Source organism: Notamacropus eugenii, chromosome 1, assembly GCF_028372415.1.
Source record: "Notamacropus eugenii isolate mMacEug1 chromosome 1, mMacEug1.pri_v2, whole genome shotgun sequence".
In the NCBI taxonomy this organism is placed as follows: Eukaryota; Metazoa; Chordata; class Mammalia; order Diprotodontia; family Macropodidae; genus Notamacropus; species Notamacropus eugenii.
In genome coordinates this window covers 712,261,033-712,280,899 of record NC_092872.1, presented here as the reverse complement: position 1 = coordinate 712,280,899, position 19,867 = coordinate 712,261,033, and the positions used below count along the sequence as shown (strand labels likewise).

The window sequence follows — 19,867 nt, the reverse complement described above, 5'->3', positions numbered from 1 at the left end:
TGTTCCCTGACTCCAAATACCATGCGTTTTTTACTTTGCCATGCTTCCTTCAGCATGAATTAAGTTTCCTACATTAGGGCTATTACATGTAACATATATAAAGCACTCCCATCTCTTCTTTTTCTCAAGTGGAGAACTTGAAATAGAATAGTCTTTCCTAAAACAGGTAAAGTTCACTTGGAAATATTCTACATTCCCAATTAAACTTTCCTTATGTAAAACCTCTTTTCAATCCACTGAAGTTAATATTATCACTTCACATTACACTAATGACTATTCCCCTTCAATGAGATCACTAACACTGAATCTTGAAATGAAACCCTCATTCACATAATCACAGTCGAGAAGCATTTATGAAGCACCCACTTTTACTAAGCACTGGGGATTCAAAAAAAGACAAGGCAGGCTGTCTGCACTTTGAGTTCACAATCTAATGGGGGGAGAGGTGGTACAAGAAACAAATATGTGTACAAACTATATAAACAATAGGAATAACAGGGAAGGCACCAGAATTAAGGACTGGGAAATGTTTCCTATAGACGGTGAGGTTTTAGCTAGGACTTGAAGGAAGCCAGGAGATTAAGATGAGGAGGCAGAATATTCCAGGCATGGGGGACAAGCAGAGAAAATGCCCAGAACTGAGAGTGATGGACACTTTCGAAGGTAGCCAGGGCCAGTGTTATTAAAGAGTAAGGTGGAAGACTGGAAAGGTAGGGGGCAGGGAGTAGGTTATGAAGGACTTTAGGGCAGAGATGGTCAGATTTTTGCTTTTGGAAAATCACTAGCAGCTGAATGAAAGGTGGTCTGGAGTGGAGAGACTTGAGGCAGACCGATCACCAGCAGGCAGTAGTCCAGGTATAAGGTGATGAAGACCTGCCCAGATGGGGTGGAAAGGAAAGGTGTATTCAAGAGATGCTGCAGAGGCAAAATGAACAGGCCTTGGCAACAGCTTGGATGTGGGTGGTGAGAGATAATAAAGAGTCTAGATGACTAGGTTACGAGTCTAGGGGACTGCGAGAATGAATGGTGGTTAAGTATGGAAAAGGAGAGAGTTTAGGGGAAAGACGGATTGTTTTGAGTATGTTGAATTTAAGATGTCTAGGGAGATCCAGCTGATGTCTTGAAAGCAGTTGAAGATTTAAAACTGGAGGTCTGCGGAGAATTTCAAGTTGGAAGGTATTTCAGAAGCCACTGACAGTCTAACTCATCACCTACCCTGCAACTTCAAAGTCTTCCTTGATAATGGGGAGTGAAAGGAGACCTGCTTTCTGAACATGCTACTTCCACCTAGAGACTGTTCTCTGTTAAGGAGGGTTTTACTTTTTTGGTCAAATTTATCAGCTTTCTGCCCCTACATTCCCTCCTCTGTTTCTTCAGCCTAATCATCTCGTTTCCTTCAAGTGATCCTCAGATGATATGACCTTGGGACTCTTTACCATTCTGAACATCATCTTCCTCAGGGTAACTCGTGTCTATCAATGTCCTTAAAATGGGGTGCCCAGAACTGAATACTTCATGGGGTCTGATGAGGCCAGAGAACATCATGCCTCTTGATGCCAGCTTGAATTTGCTTGTTTGGCCACTTTTACATAGTTGACTCATGTCGAGTTTGCAGCCCACTAAAAATGGGTAAATCTTTTTCAGATTTCAGAGGAACTGCTGTCTATGTACCTCCCCTAATTTTTATACTTGAAGTTGAATCTCTGATCTCAAGATTAAACCTTCATGTATTTATTCTTACGAAATTTCATCTCTATGAAATCTGAGTTTTATATGAACTGATGCAAAGTGGAGTGAGCCAAACTCGAACAACGTACACAGTAACAGGAATACTGTAGTAAAAATCAACTGTGAAAGCCTTGGCTACCCTGATCCACAAAAATCCAAAGTACTCAGGATGAAAAATGCTATCCACCTCAAGAAGGAGAACTGATGAACTCTGAGTGAAGACTGAAGCAGATTTTGTTCACTTTATTTTTCTTGGCTTTTTTTGGGGGGGGAAACATGGCTAACTTGGAAATATGTTTTACATGTCTATATACATACATACATTATGTTACATATATGGTATGTTGCTCAATGGAAGGGGTTGGAAAGGAGAAAAATTGTAACTGAAAAACTTTTTTAAATGAACGTTTAAAAAAAGATTATTAACATAAAAAGACCATTATGTCAAGCAGATACCACATTCCCAACCATGCTCTACCCTGGCCATCATCTTGCTATGCCTCCCTGCTGATACCCTCCTAACTAGACCTCCAGAGACTGCCGTTTTAATTCTAACTACACTGTAGTCCAAGCTATCTCTCCATCTTGTCTACAATAATATCCTAAGACTTTGTTAAATTCTTTGCAAAAAGCTAAGTAAATCATAACCCTAGCTTTTCCCTGCTCTACCATTTTAGTTAGCTATCAGAAAGGCATGGACGTTAGCCTGGCACAACCTCATCTTGGAGATGCAGTGATGCTAACTAACTCTTTGTCATCATGTTCAGTAATACATTCAAGAGCTCTGCTGGGTTTCCAGACTTACTTTTTTGGGGGGAGGGGGGTGGTGAAGGGCAGGAGGAAGAATCAGGACATTTGTCCTTTTCTGGTCCTAAAGCATTTGGCTTATTCTTCATATTTTATTTTTTTAAAGTTTTATTGACTCCTTTGGTTTTTATGTCACAGATATGGATATGTTTACTTCCCCCAGTGAGCTCTCCTTGGTAACAGAGGAATTAAGCAGAACATAGCCACCATATCTGGTGTAGTTCATATTCCACATCCATAATTTGCTATCTCTTGAGAGGAAAAAAAGGCTATTTTTTCATTTCTTCTCCCCGGTCAAGTCTGATAATTAGTGTTTGGCTGCTTCCTTTCATTTACACTGCTGTGGTCAGTGTCTATGCCTCTCTGGCTTCCTTCACCTATTTTTGGTTTAGGAATGTGGTAAGGATGGAGACTTACGATTTCATCTCTAGAGGGAACTCCCGTTGAGGAAAAGCCCTCTACCAATGCCCCCGCTTTGCAACTTAGTAAGTTGCCCAAGGCACGTGAGAGGTTAAGTGATTTGCCCAGGGTCCCATAGCCAGCATGTGACCGAGGCAGAACTTGAACCCAAGTCTTCTTGACTCTCAGGATCATCACCTATCCTTGATGCCTCTGCTACCTTAAACCCAGAATTTTTTTCATCACAACAACATTCTATCAGATTTCATTCCCCAACTGATAGCCACTCACTTTTTCCAATTCTTTGATACCACAATGAGTGCTATATTTTGGAACATATGGGACCTTTCGTTTTTTTACTCTGATCACCTTTGGGTGTACACCCAGCACCAAGAACTTACAGGGGAATGACTGAAAAAGTGATGGTACACAGATATGATAGATTACTACTGTGTTGTGAGAAATGACAGGAGAGTGATGAAGAGGAACTTGGAAAGACTTGTATGAAATGAAAAAGAGTAAGAAACAGAAGAAAAATTTATGCGAATGACAACAATATTGTAAGGGCAGACAATTCTGAAAGAATTGGGACCTCTTAGCAATAATGACCAATTGCAGTGTCAGAGGACTAATGCTAAAACATGCCACCAAATTCCTGATAGTGAGGTGGAGGGCTCAAGAGTACAGAATGAGACACACTGTCCTTCGGATATGGCCAAGGAAGAAATCTGTCTTGCTAACTACTACATATTTTTAACAAGAGTTTTGTTTTTATTTCTTTCTCATTTCAGCGAGGGAGTAGAAAAAAAAAGGCAGACTTTTACTGATTGAAAAAAAAATGAAATTTAAAGATTCCATTGACTAGAAGAGCATTTTAAGAAAAGACTACGTCCCTGAGATGTCAAGTATATACAAGGTATACTATTAATGAAAGTAAAGATCTTTTGGCCTTATCATGTGAAAAGCTGACTAAAAATATTCCTATCTCAACTTATCTGTAAATTTCAATAAGATTTATGTGGAGTATACATTTTCCCCCACCCTAAAGAGGGAAACAAGGGGAAATCCTGAGGATGCGTTCAATTCCAAATCAATCTCTCTATATGATGAACCAATAGAACATCACATACAAGTATTTTTAAAATAATAGGCATTTCACTTTAAAATAAAAGCACCAAAATATATTATGTTTATTTGTTTATTATTATCATCATCATTATTTTTACAAACAATAGATTTGCTGAAACATGCTCTGGCTCATGTTATTGAATTAAAAAATTTAACACATTTCAAAAATATCAAAAATACACTGTAATGAATCTTCAGACTACAATAGGACAACGATTGCACGAAACTGTAAGGTGTGGACTCACTGCCTGGACAACGTCCATCGGCAAAAGTGAGGGAAATCCTACCAAACCAGGAGAAGGGCATGTAGTCTAGAGCACAAGGGACTTTTATGTGTGGTTGAATGATCACAGCAAGACTTAGTATACGCAGGCTCTTTTCCTAAGCCAGGAAGTATTTTCTCAATTATAGGGCAATCACTAACTGAAAATAAAATGTCACCTCTGTGTTCTGGGGAATCTGAATGGCTTTACCTAGAATGAAATGTGAGACAAGTCACACATCGTCTGGCCTGCTTCAGGCATCACTGAATGGCTTGGAGGCTGCTGAATCACTCTTATATATATTTGTCACTTGCTTCCTCATGGAGGTTTTTCACAGGATAATTAGTGACCAGAAAAAGATGGTAAGCCAGTGGCTTATAAGTACTTGATTTTGTTGGAAGTTCTATATAAAAATAAGATAATCATTCCACACTCAGTAGATTGGCTAATACTAACTAGACCCATCTCCTGGAAAACAGCAGCAACTGCAGACAAACTATCATAGTACCCAATAATAATCAATCTGCTCACATCTGTTCTATCTCATACACAGGGAATACCTCATCTTATTGCACATGTACGCTTGACAGTGGTATAATAAACCCTCACTTGTCTGGAGTGGCGAGTCAGTGATAAGCACAGTACTGGGGCCTGATATATTCCTCTTCAAAGTTTAGAATACAGTACTTCCCAAAGCCATTTTGATTGAACACCATGACTCCTAGGATTCGTCCATTTTCAACTCACGGGGGTGTGCTTCAAGGCCTCAGAATAAGTTGTATGCTTTCAGAACCTCTGTTAATCTGTTCTGTTACACAGAGCTGGCAGGTACACAGTTTACAAAGAACACAGAACCCCAAGAAGGGTACTGTACAAGGGAAATCTAAGGGCACATTTAGTCCCTTGAGCTTAAGACAGTAGATAGTGCTTGGGGTATGAACCACTGACAGACATCTGGTAATGCAATTTCCTAAACATCATCTTTTAGGGCAACAGGCCTACCCTCCCATTCTGGTAGAGGGGGGAAGCTGCTTGGATTTTTGGGAAGCAATCCTTTACTTATCTCCTCCAGAGTGGATAAGAGAATTGTTTTTCCCTACACCCACAAATTTAGGTTTGTTTTTTTAATCTAATCTGAAATTTGCTAAAAAAAAAAAAAAAAGTAATAATAATTTTACCTTCAGTATAGGAACACTTGTAACTTCCAAAATTCTGAGCTTACAAGTCAAAAGGATAGGCCCAGTACACCAGGTTATACAGAACTAGTGGTTGTTCAAACAAGCTAGCCGGGGAAAGAAAAGAAAGAAATTAATATAAGCTAAAGACTGAGGGAGGCTGTGATTCCCATGTGGCATCTTTACAAATTAGCCTTCTCCATTTGAGGATGTTACTTTTTCAACTATTCTGCATTTCTGGAAGGACAACATTCAGCATTACCATCACTAGCTGAGCCTCTTCCCTATACAGCTTTCTCATTTCTCCAAAGAAACAGTGCTACTGCCACAAAATAATGCACCCCCTGGTTTTTGTTTTTGTTTTTTTTTTTTTTTAGTAAACCTCAAACTCTGAATGTGCCCCTGTAGTCCCTTTCTAAGCAGGAATGAATCAGATCCAAGATTTGAAGTTGCAAGTTCTTCAGTAGCAGAGCAACAATATGACAGATAAACCAAAATTTTCCTAACAGTACAAGAACTTAAATTTGGACTCCTGAAACCATTAACATTAAATGGTCATTAAGCAGTTACCAGGATCGCTCTTAAAAGCAAACATGAGCACCATACATTCATGTGTATATGTGATACCTCTTAAGACAATCAATATTGTGGACTCGTCAGCAAACTGATCATCTAGTCAACTGGTTTGCCATTATTGCTTCGAACAACAAGTCCCCCACAAAGTATAAATTAAGCTGCTTTTAAAAATTATTTGGCAAACCAATATTCAATCTTTATATTCCTACTAGTAAAGTAAAAGCCAAATGGTTCCACCCTGTTTTCTTCTTGGACTGTGCAAACCACTCAACAAATCCAAATCTTACACCCCCAAATTGACTGGATGAGACAATGTCAAAGTTTTGGAAGAAAAATGAGAAATTAGCTTTCCTGTCTACATAAATCTTCAAATTACAAAGGCAATTCAACAAAATGTGCAAGGAAATACATTCTGACAGGGCCATATGGAATGAGAAGTGACGTGCAAAAAGTACAGAAAACAAAGGTTTCTGTTTACATGGAAATGTTTCTAATTGGATAAGAATCATACAGCAGTAAATGAGCTTAACACTCACAGAGAGCAGATATAGTATAATAAGACTGATTTTTAAAGGGTAATATAGTCTCTGTCACTGCAATTCTAAGATCTGAAAACCTATAAAAAACAGATTTTAGTGTTAAAAATCTGTTCCTCTGGTTTTCAGGGAAAATGATCTTCCTCCACTAGAGGGAGAGAATTCCTAATATGGGAGGTTCATCCATCTGTTCTCAATTTCTCCTGAAACATAAAATAGCTCAAGGTCACCTGGATAAGAGTCAGCCCCTGGCCCTACCTAGCAGGAGATGGAAACTGCCTTACCACATTTTATGGGATTATGCCAGCCTCCAGATCACGCCTTCTCATATGCAGGGAAATTCTCAGCCCCTTCCCATTCCTGTCAAGAGATCTGAACTGGATCCCCTCACCATGACCAGGAGACTCTGTAGCTTTTCTCTTCATTCCAATTTTTGCCTTTTAAAAATTCACATCCCTATTAAGAGAACTCTGAACTTTCCTCCATCTCTGTTCCCTCTAACCCTTCCTGGGGACCCCTGTGAGAGGCAACAACACCTTGCTGTCCCTAACCAGAGGGACCACGGTGGGACTGTCTCTAAGATGATTGGCTCGAGTGCAGATTCAAAAATAAATTTCAGTCATTGAAAAGTGCTTCCATTACAGTACATACATAAATCAATTGTTTGATTGGCTCTGCATTCCCAGTGAGCTTCATTTCCGGAGGCTGTATTCTCCTAGAGAAGAATAAGAAAGCCACATGACTCTAGCACATCTCATCCTTAGGCTGAGCTCTGACACTGGACAAGGGGACCATTCAGCCAGAGATCCTTCAGCAGTAATTGTGAAGACAATCAATCTTCAGTCACTTCTCCCACAGAAACAAGCCCCTTCCTGCCCAGGCGGGCAAGTTCTCAAAATTCACCTAGGAGAGAAGCGGTTAATGGCAGGTGGCAGGATTGAGGCAGACCTCCTCCTCCTCCTCAAGGAATTCCACTCACAATTAAATGTTAAATCCAACACTGATGGTAGTTGTTAGTTCATTCTAAGTAAACCCAGCTGGTCTCATTTTTCATCTCCGAGGCCTCCTTTCTGTTCACCTACAGGATAGTGGCCAACGCAGATGCCAAACTTGTTGGTCACAAGAATCCATCACCTTCTCAGATCCTGGAGCTCCTTCTGGAGGGTTACAGAGCAGTGTCAAATTCTTCTGAATGGTCCACCCGATCCTCCTCCCAGGGCTCTGAGTCTGCCCCAGCCCGGGCATCTGGGGGGTGTTTTAGTTGTTCCTTTACTTCCTCTTCCAGGTCATGAGGTACAACAAGCTGATCCTCTGGCTCCAGCTGAGTTGGGGCACAAAAGTAGCCCGTCTTTTTCTTGGGGGCTTCTGTGGCCACCTCAATGAGGTTCAAGCTATCTTCTAGGGGCACAATAGAGCCATTGGAGAGTTTTTTCCCATAGAGGCAAGAAGTGGATGGAGATTTCTGTAACTCCTTGCTCACTGGAAGGAGCGTTCCACCGTTCACGCTATTTTGTCTCCGGAACTTAAAGAACAATCCTCCAGAGTCTTCCTCGGGACCCAGAGTCACAGAAGTCTCTTCAAGGGCAGGAGGAGATGCCTCAAGACCCTTTCCTTTACAGCAGTGGATGTCTACTTCCACCTCTACTTTACTGCCATTTGTCATGACCCCTTCAACTGGCTGGTCATCATCACTGTCCAGGCCATTGTCAGACTGGTTACTTGAGAAAGTGGCACAAGATGGCTGGCGCTGAAATATCCCAGAGGTAGGCATGGGATGGAGGCTGCAACGTCTTTCTGACCTTGGCAGCAGGCTGGCATCCGGGCCAGTGGCATTGTGCTCATCAGAAGCTGTGGAGCCTACTTCACTGCTCACTTCCGAGGTGGACATTTCACTGCTGAACTCAGAGGCAATGCCACTGCTGGAAGAAGGGGTGGTTGGCTTTGGAGCATCTCTGATGGTGGTAGCTGAGGCAAATCCCCCAGGACCTGGGAGGCTGAGGCCATTCACCTCACAAGTACAACCATCTTCCCCAACATTCAAACAGATCACCATTGCCCCAACGTTGTCCTGACAACCATAGCTTTGTGCTAGTGTGCATAACTTCTTGGCAGCTGCTAACGGATCATGGACATGCCGTACTGCAGCAACAGCCTCCAGGTAAGACAGGTGTTCCCACAGTGCTTTGTTTCCCAAGATCAGCAGTTCATCTTGTACTGTAAGTGGAAGGGAATATATATGGGGCTTTGGAAGAATCCAAGGGTAGAGGTATGTACAGCCCAACATCCGGGTACAGCAGGTCACTCCATTCACTTTGTTGTCCTAAAGATAAACACAATTAGTTTAAACAATAAGCAATAAACCTTAGGGGTCCTGACATTTATCTATGGCTACTGCTTAAGAATGTGTCATCGAGGAAAACAGATACATCATAAGTACTTTCCAAAGACTTGAAAGTTTTTACCTGTGCCAGAGCCAAAAATATAAGATTATGGCCAAAAACACTTCACTGTTTTCATACTATACTGTCAAATGCAATACAAAAGTTGCTTGGCCCTAACATTTCCAAAGCACGTAGCAGCCTATATGTATTTTCTACCTAAAGAAACTTCTGGGTTAGAAAAAACCACCAGCACGAGTCACCCCGTTTTTCCTTGTCACTAGTATTCTGAGAGAGGTTCAGAAGCCAATGAGTCATTGCAAATGGCCCTTCATTAGAGAGGCAGGTGGGACTAACTAAAAAGACCTAAGGAGATACGTGTTTGCTCAGGAGAACCTTTGACGACAAAGAGCCTAAAAAAAGAAACTGGAAGGAAGCAGACAAAGGAATCCCAAGTGAGAAAAAAAAAATCAAGCCTATCGACTCTGATTCCAGTACAAAAATGAACTGTGGGAAGGTCAAATCCTGAGCCACACAACTCTAAACAAAGTAAGAAGTCACAAGTGATTTGTTCTACCTTAAAGAAATTCTAAAGTCCACGTAACAAGCTTTAAAATACAAAATTAACCGTTTGGCTTTAAGGCGAAGTTTTTTATTAACTATTATTAGAGGTTAAAACACTTTTCTTATGAGGAAACAATCAATGTAAACTTAGAAAGAGATTTTATTCTACTGTAAACTTATCAAATTTTGTCCATTAGTTCTTCAAATCAGCTTCAAAAGCTGTCTACAATCTAAAACAAATAAATTCACAAATAAATCCGCTAAATTCTAGGGATTCCCAGCCCCCTCCTTTTACTTATCTTCAAGGATTCAGAGCTCAAAAGGACCTGAAGGTCACTGTAGCCCCATCCCTTGGTTTCATAAATGAGTTTTCTGAGCAGGGCAGGCAAGTGCTTTCTGAACCCAGAACTCCTTCCACAGCACTGTGCTGTCTCTTTAACTGCCTTCACATCAAGTAATCAATTAACAAAGAAGGAAGCCCTGGCCTTGAACTCTGATTCAGGGAGACATCCAGGTCAGGCCAGGATTCATGTCTCAGAGTTACCTTCTGAGGCCCTCCTGGTGCTGGGTGGGGTCTGTTTATATGTGTTCATGAATCATAACGCAGTGCACAAGATTGCTAATTATGGGAGTCAGAGGACTGAATTTTCAATCTTGGCTACTTTTTCAGGCCTCAATTTCCTCATCTATAAAATGAGAGGGCTGGACTAGCTAGACTTCTGAAGTCACTTCCAACCCTAAACTGTGTTTCAAATGATTCACTGTCCAAGAGTAATTGCTATGGTATTTCTACGACTTACTTTGCCTGCAAAAGTATTTTTGGAAAACAATCTAACTGCATAAAAGGATTATATAAGGCATTTTATACAGTGAATTAGTAGTAAATACTAACAGATGTGCTTCTTGTAGTCGTCTACGCTACTGGATCCTAGGTATCCACAAACCAGTCTCTTTGAGAAACAGAAACAAAAATACTGACCTCTTAAAGAAAAAAGAAGATAAAAAATATTAAAGACGCTGGCAACTAAGGCCTCAAGTTGTTTCAAAAAACGATTTACTAGAAAAACAGTACAAGATAAGAAAAAAACCATAACTTTGTATTTTAGAGCAGAGAACATGAAACAACAAAGCTCTATGCCTTTCTCAAGCATCTTGTCAGGAAGAGGGCACCAATGAAACTGGTAATCAAATCAACCAAGGGAGAAGCTTGTATGTCAGTTTGTTTTTGTTTTTTGAACATTAATGTGTGGAAAGATGTTGTAGGTGTAGAAAGAAGAATGGACCTTTTGTCCATTGAATCTAGCTCTTTCCTGCTGTAATATAAATAGTAAACTATTTGTCAACTAAAGACTCCTTGTCCAGCAAACCAAAAGTCCTTTGAACAGTTTCTTAGATGTGAAACTAATGCCAAGAACAGACTTAGCCCAGAAATTGTTAAAGATAAAAACTTCTAGTCCCTTTCAGAGAGCTCTAACCACAGAGCAGTTAAAGAAGCATCTGGATGTCATGGAGATGACCCACCCCATCAAGAAAGCCTAGAAAAAGCAGCACCAACCTCTGTTATGATGGCTTTCTGTTCTTTTACCCGCTGCAGCTCCTCTGGGCAATGTTCCAAGCTGAAGACTCTGGAGAGGGGCAAGGGCTGTCCATTCCGACACAGGACTGCTTGGCATGTGCCTACATTGGCCACTGTCAGGGTGAAGCTACTTGTAGGATCAGCAGTATCATGTCGCACGTAACAGAGGAGGGCAGAGGACCCTAGCTTCTGGCCAGCCATTCCCAATTTTCTGTTTTGGCAAAGAAGTAAAATAAAATGGAGTACTTTAAAATTAGTCTAGCAAATTATTTCCTGTAATTGCTTCAAGTCTCAATAGCCACCAATAGGAAGACAAGAAATCTCCTTGCTCCCCTATGATGTGCTCATGAGCCAGACTTGGCCCTTAAAGACAGGTGGTAATGGCTAAAGGTGGTAATGGGGAGTACTCAGTAAGAAACAGTCTCTAACTGAAACTTTAAAGAGCTATAGAGATACTAGTCATCATTATTATTATAAAGTCCTTTTAAGTTGAATGCCTAAGAAAAAGAATGGGGAAAGAGGGCCATCTCTTCCTTTGGTGGGGCGGGGGACTCTGACTCAGAGTCAGTGAAGGAGCATTTATCAAGCACCTACTACATACCAGGCCCATGCTAAGCCCTGGGGATATAAAACAGGCAAAAGAAGGTCCCTGCCCTGGAAGTGCTCACACTTTAATGAGGAAGACAACAAACACTTATGTACAGACAAGTTACATGTAAGGACAGATGAAAGAGAATAAACTGAGGCAAGATACTACCATTAAAGAGAATGTGGCAAGGCTTGCTATAGAAGGTGAGCTTTTAGCTGGGTCATGGAAGAAGCTGGGAGGGTATCCCAGGTGTAGGGACAGCCAGAAAAGAGGCTTAAGAAATAGTCAGAGGGCCAGTGTCCCTGGACTGAAAACTCTGTGAAGGCAGGGAAAGGCTGGGAGGACTCTAGGGAGACTGGGAGGGGGTGGGGAGTGCATTTCTTTACTGATAAATTTTATTTTGATACAGTTATCAAACCTAAATAAGCCTCTAATAAAACACTGTTCTTGAAATGTATTACATAAAGAAGTCTAAGAAAGATGGCAGCACATGTCCCCAACATGCTTGAAGGACTACAGGACTTCAAATACTTAAAAAGTCAGACACAGCCACTGTGTTACAGAAACCTCTAATCACAGATTTCATACTAGCGGAAGGCGAGACTGTCTAGTTACACCCCCTAATTTTCCATTTAAGACAGGCTTTTATAACTATTCAGTTAGGGAAAGGAAAGTTCAGGGCAAGTCCTCTGACACCTGGAATAGTACTCTGCTATAGTGCCCTGCCTTCTTCCTGGGGATCCCAGATGGAAAAATAAAAATGGAACCATACACTCACAGATCAAGAAGACAGAACACAGGCAATTAGTATATGGTCAGCTTACACATCCAACAACTGATTTACATATCAATGAACCAAACTTCCCACGTGCTATGATAAGGGAGTGAGGCTCCTACTGATTCTCCCCTCAGTCTTGTCAGTCTCCAGACCCTCAGAGATCTGACCAGGAAGCTGGGTTTGTAACTTGCATACCTGTGAGATACCAAAAACGTGTTAGCCATGAAAACTGTGTCCACCGCTGACTGCCAGACCTCCTCCAGAAGCACATCAGCCATAGTGCACTGCAGGAGGCGGGGGAGCTCCTCATTCCGGTCCCCATCAAATATGCCGTATACAGCTTCCACACCATCAGCAAAGTTATCCATGGCCAAAGCAGACACACAGAGCCTACAACAGTGGGTGTCAGAGAAGTCAGATAACCAACCACTGTTACTATTTTCTCAGCAGTCACTCTAAAAAGTCAAGCCAACAGTCAGGAGGGAGGGAGGAAGGGGTAAGTGCTCAGGGAGATACAAGGTGGAGGAATGACAAACACAAACGAAAATTGTCTCTAGATAGGACATTGGTGCTGAGTTTGAAAAACAGCATAACGAGGGAGTTAATTTTGTTAATTCAGTGGGTAACTGCAGGCTTTATTAAAAAACAATGCTTTAGACTGCACATGGAGAACCGATATCAGGTTACTTACCATCTCAGGGAGGAGCAAAGGGAGGGAGGATGGAATAGATATGTAACACAAAACTTTTTTTAAAATGTTAAAAATTGTTTTTACATGTAATTGGGGAAAAAGAAAACATCCATTGAAAAATAAAATTGAAATGATCTTAAATGGCACAGAAAAGTTCTTTCTGGGTAACCACCAAGCAAGGTTGCGGTGGATGCTGACGTACTCACTTGTTCCTCTGGCCGGCCATTTCAGCAAGCCCGTGGCTCCAGAAGGTCGATGTGCCTGCAGAGTCAGTCGTTAGCAGGGGTTTGGGATCAATTTTCAGGGTGGTGAGATGACTGCAAAAGAAGTTAAACTACTGTAAGGCACTAATGCCATTTTGCATTTTCTTGGCCTTTATTTCTTTAAACTTAATGTGAACAAAGGCACAGGAAAAGGCATTCTATAGCAGGTTCCTATTTTTTGGGTATAGCTCTCATATGGGGCTAACCACCCTTGTATGTGAATTTGTTTCCATAGGCTATACCATTATTTCTAGCGGAAAAGTGAACTTTGTTGTTAAATGCCCTGGAAAAGGTACTAAACTAGGCAACTTCATTACGTTACATTAGAGGCATTCTGCCTCTGCCTAGCTATGTGACCTTGGGCAAGTCACAACTCCTAGAAGTCTGTTTCCTCCACTGTAAAATGGGATAAACACAACTAGAATACCTACTTCACAGTATTATGGAGTTCAAATAAGTGCAGTACAACCTTTCATGTTCTGTAAAAATGTCCGTTGTAGTTTTTTATCAGGTATAATTCAATAACTATTTACTAAATACGTACATATCAGTCAGAGTGCTAACTTGATGAGATCGAATGAAAATATTTGTAAGATTTACAGTTAGTGAAACAAAACAAGTGCCTCATAAATGATTATTCCCTTCCCTTCCACCTGTGAGGGTCACAAAGAAAGACAAAAATGGTCCTTGCCCTCAAGGAGCTCATGCTCTAAGGACAAAGACAACATGCTTGTAAGAACTATGTATAAATTTCAGTCATTTCAGTTGTCAGATTTTGTGATTCCATTTGGGATTTTCTTGGGCAAAGATGCTTGAGCAGTTTGTCATTTCCTTCTTCAGCTCATTTTACAGATGAGGAAACTAAAGCAAAGAGGGTAAAATGACTTGCCCAGGGTCACACAGCTAATAAGTGTCTGAGGCCAGACTGGAACATAGAAAGATGAGTTTCCCCGACTCCAGGCCTGCCACTGCACCACCTAGCTGCCATGTCTAAATGAGGTGGGATAAATGAGATCATTCTCAGATAGAAAGCTGTAGCATTAAGAGTGATCAGCAAAGGCTTCCTGTAGAAGGTGGGATTCTGACTGTTACCCTGAAGGAAACTAGGCAAGTCAGTAGGCAGAGATGAGGAGAGAGCAGTCCAGATAAGGGAGACAGCCAGCAAAGACAGGGAGTCAGGAAATGGAAGGTCGAATGTAAGGAACACAAAGTGAGGTAGCGTCAATGACAGACGCACAGTATGCAGAAGTATTAGGAGAACAGAAAAGCCAAAAAGAGGATTTCACATTTGGTGTTCAAAGACCACCCTGACAGCTGAGTGGAGGATGGAAGGGAGCCTCCAGGCAGGCAGGAGGGTCTGCCCCGGGGCCAGGGTAGTGCCAGGGACAAGACACAGTCACGTTCATCACAGCTACTGCCGATCTTTGGGGACCCACTCCTCCCCAAGGCAGCCCATCCCACTTTGGGGTAGCTCTAGTAATTAGGAAGCTTCTCCTGGCACTGGGCCTAACCTGGCCATTGCCATGTTCACCTGCTGCCCTTTTCCTTCCCTCTGGGGTGAAGTAAAATAAGTATCATTCTTTTTCCATATCATGGTCCTCCAAATACTTGGAAGATAGAAAGTATCTTTCCCTTAACTCTTCTCCCGATTAAAAGTATCGTTCATTTCTTCAACCAATTTTCCTGTTTGTATGTGTGATTTCACCTTTTTCAGTTGTTATTTTAATTTGATTTTCTGCCACCTTCTCATTAATTATTGGCTAAAGATTCAGCAAGTTTTCTAGTCTTTTCAAAGCATTAGCTTTTAGTTTTATTGTTCATTTGGTGTTTTGTTTTTTTTTGCTTCCAACATGTTCCTTCTTTAGTGTTTTACCTCTTGAGCTTGTTTAATTTTACTTGTTGGCTTTCTCATTTTTAAAAATGCATATCTGGTTTGAAATTCTCTCTTTTTCTATTTTGTCAATGTATGTTTATAAGGATATGATTTCCCCCCTGAGCTGCATCCCAGATATTTTGATTGCATTATAATTTTTTTTCCACATAATTTAGGTACTGGGCTGGGAAACCTGTAGCCTTGAAGCCATATGTGGCCCTCTAGGTCCTCACGTGCAGCCCTTTGACTAAATGCAAACTTCACAGAACAAATCCCCTGAATAAAAGAATTTGTTCTGTAAAACTTGAGCCCTGGAATTTAAGGATTTAATTGGTATGTCTCCATTTGGGTTAGTCTTTCATTTGTGCTCCCTGAACTGATTATTATTTGTATTAAGTTATGGTCTGTAAGTGACATGTTAACTAGTTCTGACTTTTTACAATTGTCTGCATTATCTCTGTGTCTTAATACAGGGTGAATTTTCCGTGTAGTAAAACATTCATGTGGTTCTCAGAAATATACATGCTCTTTACATGTCTTTAAAAGACAACACAAATCTCATGCTCTAGCTTCTCTAGCAGTTTGTTCAATTCTGTATTTTCTTCTCTGTTTACCTTTCTGATGGACTAATCTAAAACTGAAAGAGGGACAATGAAGTCTTACTGTTTATACCTTATAGCTCAGTTAATTTTTCCTTTAGCTTCAAAGCTAAGGCCATTGGGGCGTATGTTTAATACTTCCCTGGTTTCTTTTCAGTCACAATTAACATCTCATCTTCTATAGAACTTTTCCTAACCTCACTTAATTCCAGTGCCTTCCCCGTAAGTGTTTCCTGTTTACCCTGCAGATAGCATGTTTGTATATGTTTGTCCGTATGTTGTCTCCTCCATCAGACTGAGAACTCTGGAAGAACAGGGAGCGTCTTTTGCCTCCCTTTGTATTCCTGCAACATAACACAGTGCTTGCTCCCACATAGATGACTAATCAATGTTTATTGATTGATTGTCTATGTCTCTTTCAGCATAATGCAATTTCCTTGTTTATTTCTCCCTTTTAAAGTTTTGAATGCTTTTGTTTTGTCTCAAAGCATGATCGTAAATCCTGGGATTTGGGATTCACCTGAAAGATAGTAAATTTTTCTCCAGCCCCTCATTTTCTGTATGTTTCAGCTTTTTTAGTGCGTTTCTTGTAAATGATATTGTGGGGTTTTGTTTTCTTGGATTATTTAATTCATTCACAGTTAAAGTTGCTAGAATCAGGTTTATGTTATTCATTATTTGTGACTAACAGTTGTTTGTTTCTCCTGAATTAGGACTTTCCCTTCCTCTATAATACTTTTGTCTCTTTAGTCATTTTATCTTAATCTACTTTAAAGATAACCCATTTACTTTGGCTCTTTTTGAACCCTCAAGCTGTTCCTCCTTTCCCTAGTTTTGCTCAACTTATTAGTGTGTTTTCCTTCTTATATCTATTTATTTAATTCTTTCCCTTTTTTCCTCTTAGTTAAGTATTCAAATAAAATCCCCTTTCCTCTCCAACTTATTTTGTCGTTTTTAAAATTTCATTTCCTGTGTCCTTTTCTAAAAATAATTTCTCCTTATGCTCCACTTATTTTCTTTTTCTATTTCAGATCTTTCTTCTTTTGATCCACGGTCATTATATTTCCATTTAATTTACTCTTTCCCTAGTCTGTATTCCTCATGAAATGAAAGCTTTCCAAGGCATCTGTTTGGGGTTCCCTTTTCTTTTTTTAAAGTCAGTTTTTACTGATATTTTCTGTTTCTTACATCGTTTTTACTGATATTTTCTGTTTCTTACATCACCATGATATCCCACATGACTTCCACTTGCCCCTCCCAGAGAGAAATCACATATGACAAACTGATGTGAGCATGTATGATATATAATGGTTACTGTGTATGTTTTCTTGGCTCTACTTACTTCACTCTGCATTAATTCACACAGAGCTTTTCATGTTTCTAAGTAGCCATCATACATCATTTCCTACAGTAGAGTAATATTCCATTACATTCATGTACTCAATTTGTCTAGTCATTCCCCAATTGATAGACATCAAATCTGTTTCCAATTTTAGTCAACACAAAAAGGGTTGCTAGAAATGTTTTGAAGTATCTGGGAACTTTTTTCTTATCAATGGCTTCGATGGAGTATAAGCTAAGTAATGAAATCTCTGGTTCAAAGGCTATGGAAATTTTAGTTACTTTATTTGCAGAATTCGATATTATCTGCCTTCCAAAATGGTTTACTATTTCAACGCTCCAACAACAATGTATTCCTGCGGCTATCCTTCCACAACCCCTCCAATAAAGAGCATGGTCACTCTTTGTCATCTTTGCCAATTTGCAGTAGGTGAGGCAAAGCCTCCAGGCTGTTTTTATCTGCATTCCTCTCATTATTAGTATTTGGAGCATCATTTTTTTAATGTGGTTGTGAATACTTTGCAGTTCTTTTAGGAAGTTTGTTCCCATCCTTGGAACATATACCTACTGGGACATGGCTGTGAATCATATTTAAGTTTATTGCTTATATGTCCTAGACACCAAGTTCTCATCAGAAACTGGATGGAGATTTTTCCCATTTGATTCTTTCTCTTCTTATTCCAGATGCACTAACATTGTTTGTGAAAAAGTTTTTCAGTTTCAAGTTCCCTCTTCTGCTTTAAATACAGGATTATATTCCTTTAGTTTCCCATCACTCTCTAGTCTTTCTTCCTGTTTGTTATTCTCCCATCCTGCAAAAGGCCTACTTGTTCCCCACTCATCACACTGTACTTTGTGTTACAGGAACAAACGTGACAGAAACAATTTCTATTTATCATTATCCTAAATTCAAGCATTGTTCTGCTTGAGAGAAAAATGTCCAAACTGTCAGAGTCCCATCATGTCCTCGGGACACATCTTCCAAATAAAACAATCCTGAAGTAACTTCTGAGGAATACTGAATAAGAAAAATTTTATAATACGAGAAAATACAGTTCCATAGCTTGGGGTTAACATTTTGCTTAATTTAATAAAAAACAGGCACTTAATCTCAGCCCCTTCTTGGATAATTATTTTCTTGCAACCACTTAATCCCTCTAGGACAGTACTTCCCTCACGGCTTTCCAATAGCAGTAACTGAAAAGGAAGACCTCCTCCCTTTGATCAATACTCCAATCCTTTCAGGAAATGAAAAAAAGAGGGTACTGCACTTAGGTGGACTGCTTATTTCTGAAAATGAGGAATGCAGCTTTACAATCCACTGTTACAAAATGTTTCTTTTGCCTCATTTCTCAAATATGAAGAGAACTGAGTCAAATTTATAAAAATAAGAGCCATTCCCCAACTGATAGTCAAAAGACATGAAGAGGCAGTTTTCAGACAAAATAATCAAAGTTACCTATAGTCATATTTAAAAATGTTCCACATCACTAATAATTAGGAAAATGCAAATTAAAACAATTCTGAGGCAGCATCTCTCACCTGTCAGATTGACTAATACAACAGAAAGGGGAAGTGACCAATGTTGGAGGGAATGATGGAAAAGTGGGACAATAATGCACTACTGGTAGAGTTGTGCACTCAGTGCAGCCTTTGAAGCTGAGATGAAAAAATGTGGATCAATTCTCTGCTGCCTGTGCTAATTTTGGCCTAATAATTAACACTAGGAAAACACAGGAGCTCCATCAGCCACCACCACACCATCAGTTACAACAAATGGAGAAGTTTTGAATGATGTGGACAAGTTCACTTACCTTGGTAGTGTACTTTCCAGGGATGTACACATTGACAATGATGCTGATGCTCGCATTGCCAGAGCTAGCTCAGTGTTTGGGAGAGAAGAGGTATTAGACTGACTACCAAACTGAAGGTCTACAGAGCCGTTGTGCTGACCTCATTGTTGTATGCTTGTCAAACATGGGGAATAGACCAATATCATGCCAGGAAACTGAATCGCTTCCATTTGACCTGTCTTAGGAAGATTCTGAGGATCACCTGGCAGGATAAGGTACCAGACACTGAAGTCCTTGCTCCAGCTGAACTGCCAAGTATTCAAACTATGCTTCAGAGAGCACAACTCTGATGGGCTGGCCATGTTGTTCAAATATAAAATCTGTGCTTGCCAAAAAGACTATTTTATGGAGAACTCACATGGGGCAGGTGATCACATGGCGGCCAGAAGAAATGATACAAGGACACTCTCAAGGTCTCTCTCAAGAGCTTTGGATATGACTGTGCAACATGGGAGATGCTGGCACAGGAATGGTTTGCCTGCATCAGAAATGGTGCTGTGCTCTTTGAGCAAAGCAGAATTGTGACAGCACAAAGTAAACGCAGGATGCACAAATTTGGGATATCCACCCCACATATTCACACGGACCATCTGTGCCCAACCTGGGGTAGAGCATTCTGAGCACGTAATGGTCTAATCAGCCATAGTTGGACACAATGAAATTTCCCTTTATCATGCTGATGTCATTTTGGTCCTCTCTGAAGATGAAGGACAACAACCTACCAACCACTGGTGGAGTTGTGAATTGACC

At 40.4% G+C, this 19,867-nt stretch overlaps 1 protein-coding gene across 3 annotated transcripts in view; it reads right to left on the bottom strand.

The window, feature by feature from the left end:
- Positions 1-4,100: 4,100 nt before the first annotated feature.
- The window catches only part of PHLPP2 (PH domain and leucine rich repeat protein phosphatase 2), an 83,293-nt gene continuing 67,526 nt past the window's right edge, over positions 4,101-19,867 (bottom strand). For all 3 annotated transcript variants that reach the window (XM_072636505.1, XM_072636507.1, XM_072636506.1), the window contains 4 exons: positions 13,395-13,505; positions 12,693-12,887; positions 11,110-11,341; positions 4,101-8,932 (listed from right to left, as the gene is read on the bottom strand). In XM_072636505.1, the coding sequence (XP_072492606.1) occupies positions 7,778-8,932; positions 11,110-11,341; positions 12,693-12,887; positions 13,395-13,505 (1,693 nt within the window). In that variant the 3' untranslated portion in view covers positions 4,101-7,777. The remainder of the gene's footprint in view (positions 8,933-11,109; positions 11,342-12,692; positions 12,888-13,394; positions 13,506-19,867) is intronic.